The following is a 17,616-nucleotide window of genomic DNA, read 5'->3' on the forward strand; positions in this document are numbered from 1 at the left end:
GGAACAGAAGAACTTGTAGTGTGGCATAATGGGTAAAGCCACTGCCTACAATGCTGGCATCCCATATGGGCACTACAACTAGCATCCCAGCTGTTCCACTTCTGATCCAGCCCTCTGCTAATGTCCTGGGTGTTTGGGCCCCTGTCACCCATGTGGGAGACTCAGATGAAGCTCCCTGGTGGTTGCAACCACCTTTGTCTCTCCTGTCTCTGAAACTCTGACTTTCAAATAAATCTTTTAAAAAAGAAAAGGAACAGAAAAAGTATAATAGATATAACACAAAAAAGACGGCAAAAAAAAAACCCAGTAATTATTCTCTTACTCTAAACAGAATAATGACAATAAACTAGAATGGACTAAAAATATGAATCAAAAGTACAAGACCCTCATATTTGAACAGCAAAAATAATCAGCAACATTTTTACAGATCAAAACCTATTTTCAAAAGGTTACAGAAATCTTAAAACATTTTAAAATTTTTTTAAAAATATTAACTTCTTTATTTGAAAGGCAGAGTTACAAAGGAAAGAAGACACACACAGAGAGAGAGAGAGAGAGAGAGAGAGAGAGAAAGAGAGAGAGAGACAGAGAGAGATCTTCTATCTACTGGTTCACTCCCCAAATGTCCACAAAGCCAAAGCCAGGAACCAGGATCTTTATCTGGGTCTCCCACATGGATGGCAGGGGCCCAAGTACTTGGGCTATCTACCCCTGCCTTCCCAGGCACATTATCATGGAGCTACATAGGTAGAGGAGAAGCTGACACCGGAACTGCCACTCAGAAAGGATTCAGGCATTGCAGGTGGCAACTTAACCAGCTGTGCCACAGTCCTGGCCCATTGATTACACCATTTTGGAAAAAATATACCAGGAGAAGGCAATTGGTATAGCAGTTAAGATGCCACCTGGGAAACCTACTTCCCATATTAGAGTGCCTGAATCCCAGCTCTGTTTCTGTTTCCAGCTTCCTGGTGATGGCTCGAGCTCCTGGGTCCTTGCCACCCACATGGGAGACCTGGATTGAATTCTAGGATCCTGGCCCAGCCCTGGCTGTTGAAGGCATTTAGTGAGTGAATCAGCAGATGGAAGATCTACCTCTCTCTGTCTCTCTGCCTTTCAAATGAATGAGTAAAATTTTTAAAATACTAGGCCAATATGAATCTAAATAAACTAGAACTAACCTTAATACTCATTAAAAAATCAAGGGAGAATAATATAAGGGATAAAGGAAGAACATTAGATAGTCTTAATGTAAGTACATAAGAGAATAATCATCAACATAAATGCATCTAACAATATAACTTCAATATATATAAAGCAATAAATAACTAATCATGGAGAAATCATAAACAATTGAAAGTGAACATTCTATCATATTCTTTTTAGAAACTGAAGAGCTAAATAATATAATAAGCCAATATGCTTCAGATTTAAATAATATAGTAAATAAGCTCCACTTAGTAAATATATAGTAATCCCTCAGACCCAACAGGGAATATATTCCTCTCAAATACGAATATAACATTCACAGAGACCGATCATATACTAGGCCTCAGGGGAAGGACTCATAAATGCTTCCCATGTCAGTATCACAGGATGTCGTTCTCTAGGCATAATGAAAAAAAAAAAAAGCAACCAATGACAAGGGGCTAGAAACATACTATATGAGATAAGAGGAAATTACAAAGGAATAAAGAAGTGCTTAGAATCAAATGTAGCTGTCACGAAAATGTAATAAATACAAAAGACAGGGAAGAGAATGAGAAGAACCTCAATAGTAAATATATGGAAAGAAAAATTATAGTAAAAACAAAAAGTTCAGAAACAAAAGCAAATCATAATTCTTCTTAAACAATTAATGAAATAGATAAATCTCTGCCAATACTAAGAAGGGAAGGGAAAATAAAAGTAAAAAGAGACAAATAAAATACAAAACAAAAAAAATACCTACATAGTGTTTTTAAGTTATGAAATAATATCTTGAAGAGTTTTAAGCAATAAACATTAAGATATGTGTAAGTTATAGTTATGTTGTAGTGCTCAAAAAATATATCATTCTTGGGTTCTTCTTTAAAGTTAATTAAGTTTCTCTAAAAAAAGAAAGCTTAAAAAAAGAAGTGAAATTAACTTCGAAATGCAATGGCTGAACAGCCCTTGACTATGAGGAATGTATTTTTTTTTTTCATACCATTTGTTGAACTCTTTAAAGTATAGAGTTAATCTTCTGTGTATCAAGTTAATTGAAAAATAGATCTTAGTAAAAAATAAGACTGGGAATAGGAGAGGGAGGAGGAAGAGGGGTGGAAGAGTGGCTGGGAGGGTGGGTACAGTGGGAAGAATCACTGTTACTAAAGTTGTACTTATGAAATGCATGAAGTTTGCATTCCTTAAATAAAAGGTTTCTTTGGGGAAAAAAAAAGAAGTGTTTGATATATATGAGGGTACCGCAACAAATTCATGACAGGGGCAGGCATGGGGCCTAGTGATTAAGATGCCCACATCCATACCACAGTGCCTGGGTTTCATACCCACCTCTGGCTCCTGACTCCAGCTTCCTGCTAATGTAGATCCTGGGGACAGCACCTATGGCTCAAGTGATTAGGCTCCTGCTTCCCATGGAGAGACCAGGATTGGGTTTCCAGCTCCTGGCTTCACCCTGATCTTGCCCTAGTTGTTGAAAGCATTTGGGAAGTTAATCAGTAGATGGAAGTACATGTTCATGCTCTCTCTCGCTCACTTTCTCTGCTTCTAATAAATATAAATTTTTGGAAGTTCATGGAATTAAAAGAAAATTTCATTTTAGAAATTTTGGGCCGGCACCACGGCTCACTAGGCTAATCCTCCATCTGCGGCACTGGTATTCCCAGTTCTAGTCCCAGTTGGGGCACCGGATTCTGTCCCAGTTGCCCCTCTTCCAGGCCAGCTCTCTGCTGTGGCCCGGGAGTGCAGTGGAGGATGGCCCAAGTGCTTGGACCCTGCACCTGCATAGGAGACCAGGAGGAAGCACCTGGCTCCTGGCTTTGGATAGGCGCAGCGTGCCGGCCATAATGGCCATTTGGGGGTGAACCAACAGAAGGAAGACCTTTCTCTCTGTCTCTCTCTCTCTCTCTGTCTAACTCTGCCTGTTAAAAAAAAAAGAAATTTTGAAATCCATGCATAAGTTTTTCATAATGTGCATTTTCCATGAACTTTGGAAGACCCCATGCACAACATTTAGTGCATGAAGCACAGCCTTGTATTAACTTACATGGGCAGAGTCATATGTTGCTGATAAGAATTTAAGATCGAAGTCAGCGAACTCTAAAGGCTTCCATAGCCCTGGCAACTCATGACTAGAGCCTAGGGAGATTACTGACGCCATGAACAGGAGTGTCAAATTGTTAAATCAGCAACAGGAGTCACTGTGTACTTACACCCCATGTGGGATCTGTCCCTAATGTGTCGTCTAAAGCGAAGTGATGCTATAACTAGTACTGAAACAGTATTTTTATACTTTGCGTTTCTGTGTGGGCACAAACTGATGAGGTCTTTACTAATTATATACTGAATTGATCTTCTGTATATAAAGAGAATTGGAAATGAAAAAAAAAAAAAAAACAACCTGGTGTTAAAATGGAAATGGCATAGAAAATTAATTAATTTGAAAAAAAAATTATGTAGGATCTCTGTCTTTAATGTGCTGTACATTGCTATTTAATGCTATAATTAGTAATCCAATGGTAGTTTTTTCACTTTGTGTTGCTATATGGGCAAAATGTTGAAATCTTTACCTAATATATACTAAACTGATCTTCTGTATACAAAGAGAATTGAAAATGAATCTTTACATGAATGGAAGGGGAAAGGGAGCGGGAAGGGGGAGGATTGCGGGCGGGAGGGAAGTTATGGGAGGGGGGAAGCCATTGTAACCCATGGGCTATACTTTGGAAATTTATATTCATTAAATAAAAGTTAAAAAAAAAAAGAATTTAATAATCACAGACAGCCATTCTGGAGGGTGGAATGACAAGACACACTGAAATCCAGCATGTGAACATCAATCCTAATATCCACCAATCCCATCCCTGAATTTACACCCTAGTGAAACTTTCTCACATGTCCATACAGATGTCTACCACAGCACTGTTGGGATAATGGGGAGCTGAAAGCAACCAGGGTCTTCACTAGAGGATAGGTTTAGTAGAGAACAAGTGTATTGTGGAATATGATGCAGTAGTGAGAAACTACAAACTACACACAAGAGGTACACAGAACAAAAACAGACTTGAAAACTACTGTTGAGTGAAAAAGGTTAAGAAAAATAACACATGCATGCCACTATATGATATATTTTGCAAGACTTTTAGCTGTGGTTTCTCTGAAGTCAGTCAGCTTTTATCTTCCTGGCATTATAATAACAAGTGGTACTAAAATGGGAATTCCTCACCAGCTATATTTTAGAAGGAATTTCATGAAATCTAGATGTTCTGTTTCTTTCCTTCTATCTAGTAGTTTTCTCATTTCAATAAACGATGTTGGTATGACAGGTGATGTTGTGGCATAGTGGATTAAGCCACCACTTGTGACACTGGCATCCTATATTGGAGTGCTGTTTGAGGCCCAGCTGCTCTGCTTCTGATCTAGCTCCCTCCTAATATCCCTGGGAAAGCATCAGAGGATGGCCCAAGTATTTGGGCCCCTGTCTCCCTGTTAGAGACCCAGATGCAGTTTCCAGCTTCTGTTTCAGCCTGGCCCAGCCCAAGCCATTGCCGCCATTGAGCAGTGAACCAGCACATGGCAGGGTGGGGGGGTGGGGGATCTGTCTCTCTCTCTCACTCTGCCTTTCAAATAAATACTTTTTAAAATATTTATTTATTTAAAAGACAGTTACAGGGAGAGGTAGAAACACAGAGAGAGAGAGTCTTCTAACCACTGGTTCACTCCCCAAAAGACCACAACAGCCAGAACTGAGCAGATCCAAAGCCAGGATCCAGGAGCTTCTTCCGGGTCTCTAACATGGGTGCAGGGGCCCAAGGACTTGGGCCATTCTCAGCTGCTTTCCCAGGTGCATTAGCATGGAGCTGGATGGGAAGTGGAGCAGCCAGGACTCAAACCAGTGCCCATATGAGATGCCAGTGCTGTAGGCCAAGGCTTTAACCTGCCATGCCACAGCGTCAGCCCCAAAATAAATAAATTTTTAAAAGAATCTTATTATATAAATTGATCTTCTGTATATAAAGATAATTGAAAATGAATCTTGATGTGAATGGAATGGGAGAGGGAGCAGGAGATGGGAGGGTTGTGGGTGGGAGGGAAGTTATGGGGTGGGGGGAAGCCACTGCAATCCATAAGCTGTACTTTGGAAATTTATATTTGTTAAATAAAAGTTTAAAAAAAAGAATCTTGTATAATCCACAACAAAAATTGAAGAAGTTAGTGCCTAAAAAGTGAACAAGTTATCTATAAAATATAACTTGTTCTAAATGTAATGTAGTATTATTATTAATTAATTTGAGTGACACAGAGTCTTATCTGCTGGTTCACTTTATAAATGTCTGCATCAGCCAGGTTTGGGCAGGGGCTGAAGCCAGCAGCAAAGAACTCAATCCAAGTCTCCCACATGGGTGGCAAGAGCACATTTATTTGAGCCATCACCACTGCCTCTCAGGGAGTGCATTGGCAAAAAACTGGAATCGGGAGTCAGAGCCAGGAATCAAACTCAGGCACTCTGATGTGAGATGCAAGTGTCTTAACTGCTAGGCTAAATACCTGCTCTCTCAAAACTGAATTCTTACACTTCCCCCTTAAAAAATCTGTTTCACTCCCAGCTCCACCTCTTGGCTAATAGAAACCTCTATTTTTTCAAGGTAAGCTCCTTAGAATCATTCAGACTTCTCTCTTTTTCTCACATTGCACATATGATCAATTAGCAAATTCTGTGGGTCCTGTTTTCAAAATATCTAGAATCTGATCACTTTGCTCAGGCTGAGAACAGCAGTCTGCAGGAAGGAAGCTGAGTCAATCTCAGATGTAGGCACCTGGCTAGAATGATCAGGGGCCAACCACACAAACTGAAAGCTCTACTTACTATTTGAAAAAATGAGGGAGCATTCTATGAAAAATCCTGGTGGTGGCAGCTATATAGTTACTATGCCATGGGTAAGACAGGATCTAATGGCAAATAAAACAACACTATTTCTAGTTAAAACTCTCAGTCGTATCAGGGTTTTTTACCACCTGCTTATCACTTGATACAGTGAATATACAATATAATGACAAGAAAACCATGACTCACTATTATTCATGCAATTACCAGTAGGTAAATCAGCAATTGATTTTTTTGATAAAGCTACTATTTGCTTGCATTAATTAAACCTCTTTCCATATGACATACTAATTGCTAATAATTTCCTGAATAAATAAACTTAAATAACAATATCAGGCAAATCCAGAAAAGCAAAAAGAAGGCAAGAGTTTATATAAAGTCTAACTTGGAAGGTCAATGAGATTTACATATTGCATTTACTTTCAAGATTCACATTTTCTTCATTTGTATATGCAGCAAAGAATCTAGAAACATGTCAACAAGTACTTCAGAAACACTTTAAGAAGTAAACATATTTTACTGTATTACTTTGTCTTTAGTTCAGTGATACATCTGAATATCTTAAAAGTTTTGAAAGGGGGCCAGTGCTGTGGCACAGCAGGTTAAAATCCCTGCCTGCAGTGCTAGCATCCCATATAGGTGCTGGTTTGAGTTCCAGCTGTTCTACTTCTGATCCAGCTCCCTGCTAATGTGCCTAGGAAAGCAACAGAGGATAGCCCAAGTCCTTGGGCCCCTGCACCCACGTAGGAGGCCTGGAAGAAGCTCCTGGCTCCTGGCTTTGGATCAGCTCAGTTCCAGCTGTTTCAGCCATTTGGGAAATGAACCAAAGGATGGAAGACCTCTCTCTCTCTCTGTCTCTACCCTGTCTTTCAAATAAATAAAATAAATCTTAAAAAAAATCTTTGAAAGTAATTAAGTTATTTATTCAAGTGGTAACATGGTTGCCTCAAAGTAGTAAAGGTACTCTTCCCATCTTCTATACCCATATAATGCACATAATGGTACTTGATTTCCTCCAACATTCAAGTCTACAGCTAAAATACAATTCACCAAGTTATTCATAATAAACCATGATGATTTTAAGAAAAAAATAAGAAATAGTATATGAAGGAGAAATAATGTGACCTGTGGAATGAAAAGACAGAGAGAAAGAACATGAGGGGAAAAAGGAAATAAAAAAATAGAAATGCCCAAAATATTCATTTGGGGACAGGTATGTGGGTTAGTGTTTAAGATACCCTGCATCCCATGAGTCTAATGTCTGGCTCCAGCTCCTGCCTCCTGTAGTGTAGATCCTGGGAGGCAGCAAGTGAAGATTATTGTCACTGGGTCTCTGCCATGAGGTGGGACACCTGGATTGAGTTCCCAGCTCCCAGCTTCAGGTCAGCCCAGTCCTGGTGATTACAAGCATTTGGGGAGTAAACCAGTGGTTGGGAGCTCTCTTTGCCTTTCTCTTTGTGTCTCTCAAATTAAAAATATCATTTAACATGTTTCCTCCCAAAAATTTCTTTGCACCTTTGCAATGAAAGTGAAATTTCTGTTGCAAAAATATTCCTTAAGATTGTTTTCACAATCAGTTCGAGAAGAGCATACTAGTTATATTTTAGAAACCATTGATTTCACAGAGATTTTCATTCATGAACATAAGGCGGCAAAACTGCAAGTCAACAGCCCTTGATGCTACAAAAGCTTTGATTAGTCCCAGGTGTATATTTTGTAAAATTCACTTTCATTAGGCATGCTCCTCTTCAGAAATCACTTAAAAGGCATCCTGATACTACTAGTACTATCAAGCTAATTCATAAAGGTCAGTTGCTCACATTCCATGGTACCTGTAAAAACCTAAAAGGGACAGACAATGAACGTTGGCAATAACTACAATAATTTTCCAAGTAGAACTCATTTTAACCTACATTAATTTAGAAAATCAATATTACTGCATTTAAGGAAGGTAGAACATCAGAGTTAAAGGAGTAACAAAGAGGTAGCCTAACCAACAAGAAGCTGGGATCAAAGATCCCAGGAGCAGTGTGAACTGGGGATTTCTAAGGCATAGCCTGGATTTACCAACTCAAAACTTGTATCGATTGTCGCTGTCTACATGACACTGCTCTGGGTGCTGGCGGAGGGGTGACACACAAGAAAAATGTCACCAGTATTCAAAAAACTCAAAATCTAGTGGAGTTAAAGTTTGACCAGAAAAAAAAAAAATCTTTGCTCATTCAGTCCTAATCTCTCCTTACTGAAGGGAATACAGAATAACTGATTTGAGATAAAAATTTTGAATAAAGACAAAGTAAGTAATAGCACTATAGTATCTCAAAACCTGTGTGTCTTATTCAGGGAGTGAGCCCTCACAGAAAATGCTCAGAAATTGAGCACCCACATGAAGACTATGGTTCTGACAGAACCTTGCTGAAAAGACAAGTCAACTCTGCTTAAAATCCTCCCATGGCCAGGGAAGTATGTGTGTGAGACAAGAAAGCAGGGTGGAAAGATAGACACCAAACCACGAGGGTTGATTACCTCAGTCAGATGCCAATTGTAGGGATGGGTACAACTTCCTTATTATGTGACTTGTTACAATGAGCATAAACTGCTTTTGTAATTTAATAGAACACTATGGTATGTGTGAATTAAATGAGATAGTATACAAGGGAATTTCAAAACCTGGAATTAAAGACTGGAATTAAAAGACAAATTGGGGGCAGGGGGCAGTCAAGATACCACTTGGAATACCCACAACCCACATCAGAGTCCCTGGGCTCAAGTCCAGGCCCCACTTCTGATTCCAGCTTCCTGCTATAGCACCCTGACATGCAGCAGGTTTTGGCTCAAGTACTTGGATACCTACAATTCATGTGAGAGATCCGGATGGAATTCCAGGTTCCTGGTTTCAGCCTGGGCCAGCCCTAGGTGTTGCAGGCTTTTAGGGAGTGAACCTGCAGATGGAAGGTTCTCTGCCTGTCTCTCTTTCTGTCTCTCTCTGCCTTTCAAATAAATAAAAAGTAAAATATTTTAATTTAAGAAAAACAAAATAAGTGGGGGACAGGCATTTGACCTAACAGTTAAGACACTCAAACCTCCTACCAGAGTGCCTGGGGTCAATTCCCTGCTCTACCCCTAATTCTAGCTTTCTACTAATAAGCACTCAGAAAGGCAGGAAGTAGTAGCTCAGGTACTTAGATCCCTGACACATACAGGGAGACCCGGCTTTAGCCTATCCTGGCCTTGACCATGGCAGACACTTGGCGAGCAAATCAGCAGATGAGAACTCTTTGTTTTGCCTTCTTTCAGTCTCTCTGCCTCTGAAGTAAATATTTTTTTTAAAAAGATAAGCATACTTTGGTGCAAAAAATGTTGAAATTCAAGCATTGTTTTTTCATAATATATCTGTTCCATGAACTTTTTAAAGACCCTTCATATACATGGATTCATATTTTTTGCAGCAAAATATACTGATCTTTTCATTCCATCATCAGCAAACTTTTTACCTGCTCTCACAAGTATTACTTGCTATAGAAGTCACTGATAATAAAAACTGAAAACCCTCCAGTTCTCCATTGGGAACCCCAGTGATAAGGGTGAGGATGCAGGCAGGAAAGATAGAAGTCCAAGGATAGGGCAACTGTGACTCTTCATGACGATGTCTCATAACACAATGAGATAGTTAGCACTATAATCTTGACAGATTAGGTTGAGAATGGGTTAAACACGGTCCAAGGCATATGCAGCATGCTTTGTATTGACCTAAATTAGCAGTGAAGGCTTAGAAAGAATGAAAGCATATATGGAATGTCTTTAAATGACCAGATATTACAGGTTAGATCGCAACACCCAGAGACCACACTTTAGGTGACATTACAACAGACAAAATAGAGAACTTGGATATGAAACACCATCCGTTTCCTATTCACCTAGACAGGTGATTGTCAATGTATAAAAGCAATGTTGCGGCCGGCGCTGTGGCCCACTTGGGTACTCCTCCGACTGCAGTGCCGGCACCCCTGGTTCTAGTCCCAGTTGGGGCGCCGGATTCTGTCCCGGTTGCCCCTCTTCCAGTCCAGCTCTCAGCTGTGGCCCGGGAAGACAGTGGAGGATGGCCCAAGTGCTTGGGCCCTGCACCCGTGTGGGAGACCAGGAGAAGCACCTGGCTCCTGGCTTCAGATCAGCACAGCGCGCCAGCCGCAGCACACTGGCCATGGCGGCCATTTGGGGGGTGAACCAAAGGAAAAAAGGAAGACCTTTCTCTCTGTCTCTCTGTCTAACTCTGCCTGTCAAAAAAAAAAAAAAAAAAAAGCAATGTTGCTCCTCCCACTGACATTTTTGCTTGAACAATAGTTATTTTTCCCAAAAATGTAATTTGTATTAATATGTAACATATTTGCCATTGTTATTTTAAGTAAATACATAATTTTTAAAAATTTAAAATGGTAAATATCAATATATAAATCCATACATGCAACCATTGTAAAGGAATTCTGAGGCCAAAAAGTTTGCAACCCTCTGATCTATATTAACACCTATTTTTATACCTTTGCTTTTCACTTGGCAATGTACCTTAGATGATAATGGTAAGAATAACAATATTGAGTACTTATTACTCATAAAGTCCTGTGCCAAGTGCTTCGGGTGAATCTTTCTATTCAACTTCTGCACCTACACTATCAGGTGGGTGGTAAACTGATGCAGGCGGCTGGCAAAGCACACTCAGAAATATTCACTAGCTATGGGATGTTGAACAAGCTCCTGTGTCAGGGATGTTAGGAGACTGAAATAAGTTTAAATTTGTAAAGAACTTAGAATGACGCCTAGGACACAATAAACACCACAGAAATGTTTGCTAGCCTTTTGATGGCATTTAACAATCTGATTGAATATTGTCACTCAGAACTGACCAGTGGACACTTCAAGTTTTGGAAGACAGAGATGAAGAGAATCCAGCAAAGAGCCTGTGAGATTTCAGGAAAACTATGAGAGCCTGCCTTCTAAAATTTAGTAAATAAACTATTTCAAGAAGAGGGCACGATGAACTACAATATCAAGTAGCAGGCCACAAATGAAAAGGTGGGGTTGTAGTCAGAGAGAGACAGGACGAGTGAGACAGAGAGATTGATTCCATTCTTTGGTTCATTCCCCACAACAGCAAAGGCTGGGCCAGGCAAAAGGGAGCCAGGAGCTTCTTCCAGGTCTCCCATGACGGGGCAGGAGCCCAAGCACTTTGGGCCATCTTCCTGTGCTTTCTCACCTACATTAGCAGTGAGCTGAACTGGAAGCAGAGGAGCCAGGACTTAAACCGGTGCCCAGTTGGGGTTCAGGCGTCACAGCGGTGGCTTAACCTACTAGGCCACTATGCTAGTAGTGCCAGTGTTGCGACACCTTGCTCTAGACCAAGTATCGGAGGCAGATGATCTGGGGCAGACTAGCTCATCCAAACCAATGCATCCACACCAATTCTCGTAGAGCATGTCTAAGGGGCTAGAACAGACATTGGCCTCATGAATTCCATTACAAATCTACTCAAATCAGGCCAGGGAAAGACACAGGGAAAACTGGAGGCTGGCCAAGGGGCAGAAACTACATGGAAAACAGAAACTGTGTGTGTACAAATGCTTAAGGAGCAAAATTACCAAAAGTAAGAACATAAAGGCTTTTCCTTAAATTTAATAAAGTAAAAAATGTAAATCCTTTCCTTTTGAATAGTAAATAACAGTGAAGTTCAAAAGTCAGCAGGTGTACTTAGCCCTGTCCACAACCAAAATATTTCTTTTTTCTAAAGATTTATTTATTTTTGATTGATTTATTTATTAGAAAGGTAGAGTTTCAGGGAAGAAAGGAGAGACAGAGAGAGAAGCTCTCTCACCTGCTGATTCACTCCCTAGATGGCTGTAATGGCCAGGTCTGGGACTAGACGAAGCCAGGAGCCAGGAGTTTCATCTGTGTCACCCACATGGATGGGGGGCCCAAGCACTTGGACCATCTTCTGCTGCTTTCCCAGGCCATTAGTAGGGAGCTGGATCAGAAGTGGAGCAGCAAGACTCAAACAAGCCCTAATATGAGATGTTGTCACTGCAGGTAGCAGCTTAACCCGCTACGCTACAATGCTATGCCTTCAAAATATTTCTTTAGATTTCTTTAGCGGTAAGGTGATTTCATGTTTCTGCAAAAGGAAACTAATTAAAGTGAGTTTGGAAAAAACATTCTGGGAATTCAAGATAAATGTGTTGCTTTAAAAAATGAGAAGCTATGAATCTGCACATTAAGGAATTGATGCTTGTTTACCTCATTAATAATTCACAGACGGTGTCAACATTGTTTTGATCCATGATAGAGTCTTGAGCCATGGAAATAAAGAAATTATCTGCATCGTGGCTTGCCAGACTTCCCTTTCACTCTCTTTCAGGATATCTTTCCAATTAACAGCTTTCCTTTTCTTAAGGCATTTCCAAAGAAAGTTTTTAAAAATGACTGCTTCCTACAAGGAAGGTAATCTAACTCTGGCATTTCTATTTCTAATTTAAAATCTGCTCTAGGAAATTTAAAACCCGTGCATATGGGGAGAGGATGGCCATGTCTTAATGAAAAATTAGATCTTCTGGCCTAAGTGCTTTATCAGCAGGCCTGCCTGGAATCCACTATGCTGTGTTATCAGAGGAAGTTTTACAGCAAGACAGTCTGTGTGCATGTTGTTCAAGGAGTGAATGCCTCCATGAAGCCTGACCCATGACCTGAGAAGAGTCACACACACAGGGCTGACCAACAGCTGTCTCCCATGAGGCTCAGAGCAGCTGCTGCTTTACTGAAGCGGGAGGTCCTCAACCTCCCTTCCGCGGGCTGGGGGCTAGGATGGATGAAAGGAGCTCCTGAAAGAAGGAGTACTTTGAATATTTCTCTCGAAAACCCATCTCCACCAAGTGTGGCAGTGTCCCTACAGGCCTGTTACAACAGGAGGGTACACATCTATTGAATGCATCATAAACTGAGAAAAGGCAACAAGTATTGGAATTCCAGGAAATGTAATATCTATACAGAAACATGTCTATCCAGAAACAAACGTGTGCAAACGCTTACACATGTGTATGAATACACATATATGTGTGTATATATATGGATAGATTACTTGATTGGGTGATGAATTCATTCAAGAAAAATAAATCAAGAATATCTCAAAATATCCATCAGGAGGATAGTCAAGCAAATTATTTAATAGCTTACATAATAGAGAAAAAGCAGGGGAAAATTGTAGCTGTGCCTCCTGTATGTCAGGTGTTTCACACTGTCGTCTATAATTTTACCCATCAGTTACCATTTTACGTAAGAAACATACTCCCAACTTACAGAAGGCTAAATGAAAAGCCCATAAAATGTAGGTTGCCATGGATCTCAAAGCTAGTAAAGGGCAAAGCTGAGACTCACATCCAGGTTGTTTAACTCCCTGCCCAGTGTTTCTTCTGCTGCATCCCAGACTTTGTCCCCAAGATCTATAACTGGACTAGGTCAATAAACATTTTATAAACAAGAACTTATGTTAAACAAAAGAAAACCATAGTAGATATATGGTAGATAAGTTTAATCATGTGAAATTATAGGTATACATATAGAAAATAAGTAAAATGAGACAGAAAAACTAGTATTCAAATCACCATAATTTGTTTTTCCTATGAAGTTGCTTAAGCATGTAATAAGTAAAATCACCAAAACATGCTCCTCAGGCATACTTGTTCCTTAGTTAAGGTTAAGAAGGGCAATACATATAATAAATCCTATTTAAAGGATGAATGTGGCTGGATCAGCTTAAGAGAAATACCCTATCTTTCATAAAATCCCCAGCTCCCTCAAAGCCAAAGTGATCAGTAGAGTTTCTTTGCCATATCAAGGCATGGAATTTCTGCAAGAAACTACAAAAAGAAAGTACAAAAAGGCTCACTAGGTTTGCATAGCCTGTACTTAAATCCATGAGGTAAGAATTGGGCAAGATGCCACTTCCATCTTGCCCCTTGATTTTTCCACTTTTATAAGGGACAGCTACTTATATAAGCAATAATACAGGAGTAGAATGAAATAATAGCAAAGGTTTTCTGAGATTGTTTTAAAATAGAAAATGCCTTATAAATATAATTTACACTGCTGTCAGTTTATGAAAAGCTTTTCTTACTAGCAACAACAACAAAAACATGAAAGTAAAAGGTCCTTAACTGGTTTCCCTGAAAAACACTGTTTTAAAGTTACATAATAACACATGAAAAAATGTTCAGGATCACTAGCCATCAGGGAAATGCAAATCAAAACCACAATGAGGTTTCACCTCATCCCAGTTAGAATAACTTAAATACAGAAATCAACTAACAGCCAGCGCCTCAGCTCACTAGGCTAATCCTCCACCTGCGGCGCCGGCACACTGGGTTCTAGTCCAGTTGGGGCACCAGATTCTGTCCCGGTTGCCCCTCTTCCATTCCAGCTCTCTGCTGTGGCCCGGGAGGGCAGTGGAGGATGGCCCAAGTGCTTAGGCCCTGCAGCCGCATGGGAGACCAGGAGAAGCACCTGGCTCCTGGCTTTGGATCAGTGCGGTGCGCCGGCCGCAGCGGCCATTGGAGGGTGAACCAACAGTAAAGGAAGACCTTTCTCTCTCTCTAACTGTCCACTCAGCCTGTCAAAAAATAAAAAAAGAAATAAAGAAAAAAAAAGAAATCAACTAACAACAGATGATGGTGAGGATGTGGGGAAAAAGAAGACACTAATCCACTGTTGGTGGGAATGCAAGCTGGTAAAGCCACTATGGAAGACAGTTTGGAGATTGCTCAGAAACCTGAATATAGCCCTGCCACATGACCCAGCCATCCCACTCCTTGGAATTTACCCAAAGGAAATTAAATTGGCAAATAAAAGAACTGTCTGCACTTCAATGTTTATTGCAGCTCAATTCACAATAGCTAAGACTAGGAATCAACCTAAACGCCCATCAACAGAAGACTGGATAAAGAAATTATGGGATATGTACTCTGTATAATACTATACAGCAGTAAAAAAAAAAAAAAAAAAAAAAGCAATGAAATCCGGTCATTTGCAACAAAATGGAGGAATCTGGAAAGCATCATGCTGAGTGAAATAAGCCAGTCCGAAAGGGACAAATATCATATGTTCTACCTGATCGGCAACAACTAACTGAGCACCTAAAAGGAAACCTGTTGAAGTGAAATAGACACTATGAGAAACAGTGTCTTGATCAGCCCTTTTCCTGACTGTCAAGGAACAACTTACTATTTTATTCCTTTTAGTATTTTTTTGTTCTATTTAACACCATCGATTGAGCTCTTTAATTAACACACATTCTTAGGTGTTTTCCCTGATGGCTAGTGATCCTGAACATTTTTCATGTGTTATTACATAACTTTAAAACAATGTTTTTTAGGAAAAACAGTTAATTAAAACATTCTTAGGTGTTCAAAATTAACTGAAAAGTGATCCCTGTTAAATATAAGAGTGGGAATAAGAGAAGAAAGAGATGTACAGTTCAGCACATGCTCACTCAGACTTACCCCTAACGGTAGAGCTAGAAACATGCCAGGGGATTTCAATTCAATCCCATCAAGGTGGCATGTACCAATGCCACCTTACTTGTTAAAGTGATCAGTTTCAAGTTCATAATTGATCATAATGATAGGATTAAATGTCAAAGGATTACATAAATAAGACCAGTGTCTTCAAATAATATTTGATAGAATTAAAAAGGAGAGAATGATCCAGCATAGTAAGCAGAATACACAGCAGACTCATAGAATGGCAAATGCCCTAAGCAGCACTCTGGCCTCAGAATCAGCCCTGAAGGCATTCGGATCTGGCTAAAAAGCCCTTGAGAGTTTTGTAGTCATGGAAAGCTAAGACACTGTGGTAAAAAAAAAAATGACCTAAGTGAAAGATATCTCTGAGTGAGATCCCAGCAGAAAGAATGGGCCATCAAAGAAGGAGGTACCTTTCTCTGAAGGGAGGAGAGAACTTCCACTTTGACTGTGGCCTTGTCTAAATACAATCGGAGTTGGCGAATTCAAGAGGCTTCCATAGCCTTGGCAGCTCATGACAAGAGCCTCAGGTGATTACTGAAGTCATAAATAAGAGTGTCAATTGTTAAAACAACAACGGGAGTCACTCTGCACCTACTCCCCATGTAGGATCTCTGTCCTTAATGTGTTGTACTAAGCGAATTAACGGTAAAACTAGTACTCAAACAGTACTTTATACTTTGTGTGTCTGTGTGGGCGCAGTCTGTTGAAATCTTTACTTAAATATACTAAGTTGATCTTCTGTATATAAAGATAATTGAAAATGAATCTTGAAGAATGGGATGGGAGAGGGAGTGGGAGATGGGATGGTTGTGGGTAGGAAGGAGGTTATGGGGGGGGGAGCCACTATAATTCAAAAGTTGTACTTTTGAAATTTATATTTATAAAATAAAAGTTGAAAACAAAATAAAGTTATATAATAATAACTTCTATTGGTTCTCTTTTGCTTTCAAACTCTCATGTATACCCTCTCTTTTTAATTCTTACATTGACTGCTAGTAATAAAATATCCTGGTTCAAGAATATAGGAAAATATTTTAACTGTAATAGGATTAGTTCATAATTTTACTAAATTTGAGAACAGCAATTTGACTTGTAATCTATCAAATCCTCCTAAAAGCTACATACAGAAAAAGGCAGCTAAAATGGCTGATCTCATTGGCTTAAGCTACATTGTCAAATGTTTAATAATAACATATCTTGAGGGGGTTTTTTTATAAACCAGTCTACTTTTTAAGGATTATTTATTTATTTGAAAGAGCATATGAGAGAGGATGGGGGGAACAGGTAGATCTTCCATCTGCTGGTCCAATCCCCAAATGACTGCAACTACTGGGATGGAGCAGGCTGAAGCCAGTAGCCAGGAATCCATCCAAGTTTCCCCATATTAGTGGCCAGGGGTCTCACTATTTGATCCATCTTCTGCTGCCTTACCGGGCACATTGGCAGGGAGCTGGATCAGAAGTGGAGCAACCAGGACTCAAACCAGTACTTTAATATGGGATGCTGATGTCACATGTGGTGGCTTACCCTGTTATGCCACAACATCAACCCCCAGACTATTAAAAGCTTTGCATGTATTACCTCATTTAACCCTCACAACAATCCTAAAAAGTAATTGTCAGGATTACTACTGTTATCTCCAAACTGCAGATGAGAAAACTAGAGCACAGAGAATTTTTCTAACTTTCCCAAGACGGTTCATCTAGTCAGTTGAGATATGGAGCTGAACCACAGATGGTCTGGCTCTAGAGTCTGTAGACGACCCAGCTATCACTGCTACTGTCTGCTGCAGCCACTCAGTGGGCTATGACAGCCCAAAGCCAGGTGCATGGCCACCATTCCCAAACACAAATTCAAACTCACATCTCTCATCATTTTCACTGCTTCCCTGGTCCTCCCGAGTCTTCTGGCACACATTGCTAGCCTTCTTTTGATGTAGACCAAGACATTGGTGTCTCGTCCTGAAGAGGG

The 17,616-nt window shown here is 40.0% G+C and overlaps 1 protein-coding gene across 4 annotated transcripts in view; it reads right to left on the minus strand.

Annotated features, from left to right (window-relative positions):
- Positions 1–17,616, minus strand: part of ST7 (suppression of tumorigenicity 7) — a 300,729-nt gene that overhangs the window by 81,211 nt on the left and 201,902 nt on the right. For all 4 annotated transcript variants that reach the window (XM_062207690.1, XM_062207863.1, XM_062207599.1 and 1 more), the window contains one exon: positions 17,509–17,606. In XM_062207690.1, coding sequence (XP_062063674.1) covers positions 17,509–17,606 — 98 coding nt within the window. The remainder of the gene's footprint in view (positions 1–17,508; positions 17,607–17,616) is intronic.

This window comes from Lepus europaeus, chromosome 1, assembly GCF_033115175.1.
Source record: "Lepus europaeus isolate LE1 chromosome 1, mLepTim1.pri, whole genome shotgun sequence".
NCBI lineage: Eukaryota > Metazoa > Chordata > Mammalia > Lagomorpha > Leporidae > Lepus > Lepus europaeus.